This window comes from Oryza glaberrima, chromosome 5 (assembly GCF_000147395.1).
Source record: "Oryza glaberrima chromosome 5, OglaRS2, whole genome shotgun sequence".
NCBI lineage: Eukaryota > Viridiplantae > Streptophyta > Magnoliopsida > Poales > Poaceae > Oryza > Oryza glaberrima.
The window spans coordinates 15,070,929-15,078,634 of record NC_068330.1 but is presented as its reverse complement, the minus strand read 5'-3'; the positions used below and the strand labels follow the sequence as shown (position 1 = coordinate 15,078,634).

The 7,706-nt window shown below is 42.7% G+C and overlaps 1 protein-coding gene across 2 annotated transcripts; it reads left to right on the top strand.

Annotated features, from left to right (window-relative positions):
• Positions 1–1,227: 1,227 nt before the first annotated feature.
• Positions 1,228–5,490, top strand: LOC127772783 (uncharacterized). Of its 2 annotated transcripts, XR_008017468.1 has the most exons (5): positions 1,228–1,535; positions 3,351–3,458; positions 3,553–3,806; positions 3,881–4,710; positions 4,862–5,490. XR_008017468.1 is itself a non-coding variant. In XM_052298754.1 (4 exons), the coding sequence occupies exons 1-4, from the start codon at positions 1,319–1,321 to the stop codon at positions 4,535–4,537; spliced, it is 1,236 nt and encodes a 411-aa protein (XP_052154714.1). In that variant the 5' UTR covers positions 1,228–1,318; the 3' UTR covers positions 4,538–4,832. The 2 variants fall into 2 exon arrangements, 1 of the variants encoding a protein (XP_052154714.1); XM_052298754.1 differs by lacking the exon at positions 4,862–5,490 and having other exon boundaries at positions 3,881–4,832.
• Positions 5,491–7,706: the final 2,216 nt, after the last annotated feature.

The window sequence follows — 7,706 nt, the reverse complement described above, 5'->3', positions numbered from 1 at the left end:
ATTAGTTTTGTCATTCCTGTCAAAAACACCTTCCGACATCTGGTCAAACACCCTATGTGACACCCAAAAATTTTCTTTTCGCGAACTAAACAAGGCCTCAGTCTACATTCATAGTATAGGATGTGTCAGCATCGGTTAGGACATCTACAATCAGGGACACTCTACTGAGGGTACTCTCTGGGAAACTCCCCTCGCAATGGAGGACACCCTAGATGGGCTCCCCATGAGACAACTGGATGAAGGTACTCAAGCCCACAATGGGTATCCCAACCAAAAAACCCACAATGTGTGTTTTCCCATACTACCCCTCTCTTCTCCCTACCTCTCTTTCCCTCTCCTCTTTTTTCTCCGCCTCTTTCCCCTCCTCTTCTTTTTTCTTCGCCGGGTTTCACTCCCTCCGCTCGGCGCCGTCGTCGTCCTCCCCCTCCCTCTCCCTCTCTATCTCGCGAGCACCGGTGCCACCTCCCTCCTCGCCCTTCCCAGCCGCCGCCGCCGCCGCCACTTTCTCCTCTCTCTCCCGCCGCTGCTCGCCTCTCTCTCCGTGCGGAGGAGTCCAAGATGGAGGTGGAGAAGGTCGCGACGGACGCTCGCCGCTGCCCGTCTCCGCCCGGTGGCCGACGGCAGCGACCACCACCATGAAGTTGTCCGCGTGCTCCTCGGTGGCGAGCACGGGCGCCTCAAGCAGTGGCGATGGCTGCGGCGGTGCGGTGCGGTTGCTTCTCCGCCGGATCCGGTTGTTGTCGCCATCGCCTCTCTCTCCTCTCTCTCTCTCTCTTGACGCCGCCTCCCTTCTCGCAGCTCTGGTGACGCCTCCTGTCTCTCTTGTCGGCGCCTCTCTCTCGCGCCGCCGCCTCGGGTTCCTCCCCACCGCCGTGACCTTCCTCCTAGCAACGAGATCGAGGGTAGAATGGGAAATCGCAGGTGCGGTAGTCGTGTCCACGAGCGCCCCAAGCCCCCAACGTGTCGCCTGCCTATGACTCCCCACGAAAAGCCGGCGAGACGTGTAGAGAGCCGCGCCCCCCAGCACCCCCCAGCAGAGGGACGCGCTCCATCACGGGGGAACAGGGCGGACGGAAAAGCGAATGGCCGTCGCTAGTGGCAAGACCTGGGGTTACCCATTGCTGATGGCCTTAGCGAGCCTCCTATCACTTACAGGTGGGCCCGGCGGCTTGCCTCGATTTCCCCGACAGGCCGGCTCGTCCTCGTCTCCAAAGTCTCCCCAAACTCGAAAAAAAAGTTAAAAGAACACAAAAATGGAGTAGTGTCCTCCTCCAGTCCTCCTCGGCCTTTCCCCCCGCCACAAAACCCTAGAGCGCGAATGGGGCGGCAGGTGCGCAAGCACGAGGGCTCGCACGGCAAGGTGGACGCGCCGCCGCCGAAGAAGCCGAGGAGCACCGAGCAGCCATTGGCGCCGCTCGCCGCCGCCACGACGACCGCCAAGCCAAGGCGTGACGTGGTGAGACCCGCGGCGAGGAAATCCTCGGCTTCGAGCGATCGCGGCCCCGTCGCCCCCGGCAGCGACCTCGAGACGGAAGGTTATAGGCCCCTCACGCCGTCTCCCCCCTTTGCTTCGATGTATGCCGATTCCTCACCTTTTTTTCTTTTAATGTATGGTTGCTGTATAAAGATCGAGCGGCAACGCTTTTGATACTGTGGTGTTCTTGGTATGACGTGGTTAATCTGGATAGACAGCAAGAAAAGGAGATTTCAGATTAGAAAAAAAAACTTTGCAAAAAAAAAGAAAGATTAGGAAAAAAGAGAGCTAGTACATTATACCCCCTCTAGTTTTTAATAGATGACGCCATTGATTTCGGACACAATCAGTCATCTTATTAAAAAATTATATGCAAATGCATAACATATAGATCATGCTTAAAGTACTTTTAATGATAAAACAACTCACAACAAAATAAATTATATTCCATCCTTTTTTAATAGATGACGTTGTTTTTTAACACACGTTTGACCACTCGTCCTATTCAAAAGTTTTTTGCAAATTTATAAGATATAAATCATGCTTAAAGTACTTTGCGTGATAAAACAACTCACAACAAAATAAATTATATTCTATCCTTTTTTAATAGATGACGTTGTTGATTTTTGAACACATGTTTGACCATTCGTCTTATTCAAAAGTTTGTCAAACGTGTGATAAAAAGTCAACGTTGTCATCTAGTAAAAACGGAGGTAGTAATTACGTACTTTTTTTTTAATAAAACGAATGGTCAAACGTGTGATAAAAAGTCAACTCATCTATTAAAAATCGGAGGTAGTAATTACGTAAATTTTTTGAATAAGATGAATGGTCAAACATGTGCCTAAAAATCAGCGGCGTCATCTATTAAAAAAAACGGAGGTAGTATGTTTCAACTACTACCAATATTTTCAACCACTAGAAAAGCTAGTTTTTACTTCTAGTCAGGTCCATTTAACACTGTAAGTTTAGAACCAATTCTATCAGGCAAAAAAAAAAAAAAAAGACAGTAAATTTCACATTGCTCACCTTTATTAACCAAAGTTTCACAAGTCAGTAAAGGTGGCTCAAAGTGAAATTTACTAAAGCAAAGAAATGTCCTTCTCGTCGTCTCCCTGCCCCCAAAACCTAGTGCGAATAGGGCAGCTGGGGCACAAGCACGAGTGCTCGCACAACAAGTTGGATGTGGGGCTGCTGCCCAAAACTCCAAAGGACTCTGACCGTCCGGTGCTTCCACTTGCCCCCGCCCCCACCTCTGAGCTGAGGTGTGAAAATGTGAGATGTGCCGCAGGGAACTCCTCTTTTCGTGTCTGGTAATCCTGGCCTCCATGGTTCATGCGGCTGTGGCCCTGGCAGCGACCTTGACTCTGATGGTAAGGACCCTGAGCTACTGAGATCAGTACTGAGAAATTGCTCGAAATGCCTAGAGATGTATGCAGATTACTGTACAGAGCCCTTGCTTGGAAACCTAAACTATAGTAGTGGTGACCTTTTGCTTAAACCTCAATCTACAATGCACATACAGATTATTTGTTCCAGTAGCTCATTATTTTTTATTGCTATCAATCGGGTAACTAACATTTATAGCATTTTCCTGTGCTGATATCATTTTTCTTCAAAATTTGAGTGAAATGAGAGGATAATAAATGAGGCGGATCGATTAATCTTGCTGTTAGAAGCTCGGGTTCAAATATGCTTTTGTGTTGTGTCACTTGCTAAGTTGAAAAGTTGCATCTTTGTTGGATGGGATTAACCTTGCTGTTACCAGCTCAGGTCAAAATATGCCTTTGTCACTTGTTGAGTTGAAAAGCTGTATCTTTGTCAGATGGGCATTCTTTTTCTGTGAAATGACCTTCATGATATGTGGAGCCTGCAGATTCAGATGGTCTTGGCTGCTTGACCCCTGACAGCACGAAAGCTACGCTTCAGCAGGATGATTATGGGAAAGGGGAGTACTCTCCGGGTGTGGTTCTATCTAAGACTGGTATGTTGTTTAGGTTTGCCAGTTCTGTTGCTTTTGTGTTAATCATATTTAGTTTCCTTGCTGAGTTTTGAAAATTCTCCTTTTTATGAGGGAGATTCTGTGGTGAAGATGGCAGTAGCTGATGTACAGGACCTGCCTGTTGAAGATTTGAGGGATAATGAAGTGATCACTGTGGATAGTGAAGGCCCTGGCAAGCCTCTCCAGTCAATTCCCCTTGTTCAAGACAAGGATGCAATACAACTTGCGAGAACTTTTGTCAATGAGAAAGTCAAAGAGCTAATGGAAGGTGTCTCAGAGCCAGGAGTCCTGCAGAGTCGTTTGTGTAAAATCACCTCATTCCTTGTTCAGGTGATCTTCCTAAGAATCCTTCTGGCTTGCCTATCCTAGGAAGCAAGTCACATGCAATTATCCTTCTTGTGCAGGCCACCTCTATAGCTGCCGGCCTCCATGATGAAGTCCCTCTACAAATACGTGGACAAACTGCTGCTTTGGTGACCCAAATCTCAGGGCTTGAGCAGCAGGTGGAGGAGCTGTCCAAGAAGCTGTGTAGCACTGAGGATGAGCTTGAGGTGACCAATGCAATGTTGAAAGAGACCCAGGCTGCCATGCTAGAGGCACAATCAGACCGAGCGACCGCCATTACTGCCATGAACAGCCTTGCCATGCGCATGGGAGCTTCATTCGCTAGGCTGGGCACAATACTGGACCCCCCACCCAATGCGGCTGACTCTCTGGAGAAGAGCATTAAGCAGATGACAGCCCTCGTGTCTCTCCTCGGCCCTGTGTCTCACAGCCATAGCTTGAGTCTAGCCAGGAGCAGCCTGACGGTTGGGATTGCGGCATTGCTGTGTCGAGAAAGGGGCATTGAGGGCCTGCGCGAGCCGTCGGGTATGGATACCCGTCAGTTTGTCCGCTCGCAGGGGCCTGAGTTCCACTCCCTGATCTCTCAAGTTGTCGACTCCATGGAGCAGCGGTTGGCCAAGACGGTTGAAGGCAGTGGATGGAGAGATTCTGGAGCTACCAAAGAGCCAGGAAAACCAGCAGACAGTAACAAAGGAACAATGCCTGAACCGCATTAAGTTAATTAGGGTAGTTTCTTTTGATCTCATCTCTAGTAGTACTCTGAGATGAGATGGGCTGATAGTATCTGTTGTAGGGTGTAGCTCAGCTCACTGACTGCCAGTATAGTATGTACAGAGCTCTGGCAGTCTGGTACTCTGGTTCCGTCACCTTGACTTATCCTATCTATGAAGTAATGCAACCTCTAACTTGTTTACATATTACATCTCGATTCTATGAAATGCTCAGAGCTGCTGTTCTTCTTTTGATTTTCAATTGCACTAATTTCGTGGCAACTCCTCGACCATTACTCAGTTTTGTGTTTTTGTCTTTCTGCTTCTTAGGTGAGCTGAAAGAGTGATACAGAAGAAGTCTACTACACAGGTGGCTTTGAGGCGTATATTAGTATTTGTGTATCACAAAAGTGCATATTGTTGCCGCCTTGGTAGTCAAATTATCCTCTATTTCACATTGTTTACCATAATTTTGGAACAAAATACTGCTGATATTACTTTAAGATGACTTCAGTAAGCCCTACAAGCATGTTGGTAGTCAAATTGAAGTTATGATACCGAGTGTATGATGAACCAATGGCAAGTATGTTATCCTTTTAGTGAAACAGTTTTTTCAGTATCCCTATGTTCATATTTAGCCTTTTAGTTTCTGCTCGTTCTTCGACGGTACCCATTGACAGCATGATGTGTTAATTTTTAATGCTGACTTCACAATTCACCAGTACTTTCCTGATTGGTTTTTAAATAGAGTGATGGTTCAACGTGCATACATGTATGAGTTCTCTACTTCTCTTACCAGCAGATGAACTGATGCTTGCTCACATCTTCACTTTATTCAGGACCATGGTGTATCAAATGGTTTGCGTAACTGATGCTATATTTATACACACTTTGCTTGTCTTCTGTAATGAATTATTTAGTTTTACTCTGGTTCTCTCTCCAGTAGTTGGCTTTTTTTTATGCTGTTGATGACAATGCGGATATGAATTTGAGCTATTGTGTGCAAATATGTACTACTATACTACTTAGAATCCATTTGTTTTCTGTGTAGCAATAATTTGTCATCTTTAGAGTTAAGCCCTTCTTGCTTCTCTGTTCTGGTTCTGCGGCACATGGAAAAGTGAAGATTTTGATCAAACGTCTCGGCCTTTGGTTGGAAATTTTCATAGACAGTGGAAGGACTGAAGAGTGAAGAAGCTATATATTCCTGTGTTGTCAAGATAATTTTAGACTTGTAGTTCAATGGAAAGCTCGCAATGTGATTGATTATCTATCTATCTATTCTATTCTTTCTATTATATACTAAAAGTCCGCTAGAAACGCTCTTAAGCCGCCACGTGGCGCTCATACAAACGCTCCTAGACCACCATGTGGCAATATTTAATCTCACCGTCGATTTTCACTTAAATTGGTGGACCCGTTATTTTACACCATTGGATTAGATCTAATAAACTAAAGAAAATTGTACAAAATTTGAGAAAAAGCAAAACATTCATCCCTCGATTTTCAATTAAATCGGTGAGTCCAACCTTATAAACCGTTAGATTAGATTAATTAGGCACACCTCCTCATATAAAACCCCACCTCTCATCCTGGAGTAAGCACGTAATGTACGTACATAGCCACACTCAATTAAAAAAGTCAATATATACTATGTCATCTAGATCGTTTTACAATATAAAGATCAATTAAACTTCCTCTATAGCATTTTGTAAGTCATCACGTGTCACATTTTAAAAGTTGGAAAAAAATAGAAATTCAAAGAAAAAATATCTATCCATTAGTTTCAATATAAATCGATGACCAATTATTTTTAAACATTAGATCTTCTTTCTCTTTGAGAAAATATAAGCCGCAACATGACATGTCATAAATATCAAAGAAAAACTTAGAAATATGAGAAAAAATATTTTTTTCACTTGGATCATTCAGAAAGATTAGAAAAATAATGTCCTCTCCACCTCAGACCCACATCACATTCACACAACACTACGACACTGCCCACCTCCTCCCATCTCTGTCTTAAAGCTCTATACTTTTCATTCCTCTCAAGTCTTCTTTTTTTATTTTCAGCTATTAAACTAAAAATAAAAAAAAATCAATAATTGTAGATATTAAAAGGACTATGATTTTAAGCTACACGTATAATTTCTAATCTGATTATTACTTTATTTCTAATTAAACGAACAACTGAAGATCTATATGCTAACATTTTACTATATAAATATATGGCATCTGGGCATACTCGACCCGTGTACTTTGCACGTCAACCAAATAGCCATGAAATACTTAAGATAATATCAACGTATATTTCGTCATTATACATCAATATAGAAATATGTTAACTAAATTAAATCAATAGTATCCAAACAAAAATGATAAATTCATGTTTATGTTTTTACCGATGGACACCATCCCTTCCATTTTTCATGTCATTCACATTACCATTAGAAACTATAAAATAATTCAACAACATACATTGCACCATCATATATTGTTTTGCAAACATTCATAACTAAATCAGACATTCTACACAGAAAGAAAAAAGTAGGTCAAATATGATAATATATATGCAACTAAAAAACGAAAAACGCCTTACTTTTGCTTTATACTTACTTTTACTTTCGTTCGTTGACATGTTTTCTAAAGAAAATAAGTCTACCTTCTTTTCAAATGATGAAGTAGATTATATATAATTGCTTATAGATATTACTTAAATATGATATAATATAAAGCTAATAGGTTAGAAAATTATAAAAGCAATTAATGCCGACGAAAATAATTTATGGAGAAATTGTGGCAGATATTCTCCGTTTAATATTTCGCTCTTATAAGTGTCTCAAACTTAACGTATGACGCATGCCTGTGCGAATGCGCGGGCTACCTTTCTAGTTGTGGTAATGGTGTCTTCTCCCTTCTAAGATTAAAGTGCAGGTAGTATTATAATTTTATTGCCTTAAAATTATAAGCTTTATAGTCGGTTCCTTTTGTTAAGGGCTCATTTGGAATAAACTTAAAATGGAGGAATTTTGTAGGAATAAAATCCTATGGAGATTTTCCTTAGTCTTTCTCCCTCACAAATAATTTTGCACCTCACCTTCAAAGCATCCCAAATATCAAATAATAAATTTGAGCAATTTCCACATTTTATAACTCTAATATTTTCCATGACTTT

Coding starts and splice junctions, on each gene's coding strand:
- LOC127772783 (XM_052298754.1), top strand. CDS start 1,319: ATGGGGCGGCAGGTGCGCAAGCACGAGGGCTCGCACGGCAAGGTGGAC. Junction 3,459..3,552: donor TGTGGTTCTATCTAAGACTG/GTATGTTGTTTA, acceptor TTTATGAGGGAG/ATTCTGTGGTGAAGATGGCA. Junction 3,807..3,880: donor TCACCTCATTCCTTGTTCAG/GTGATCTTCCTA, acceptor CTTCTTGTGCAG/GCCACCTCTATAGCTGCCGG.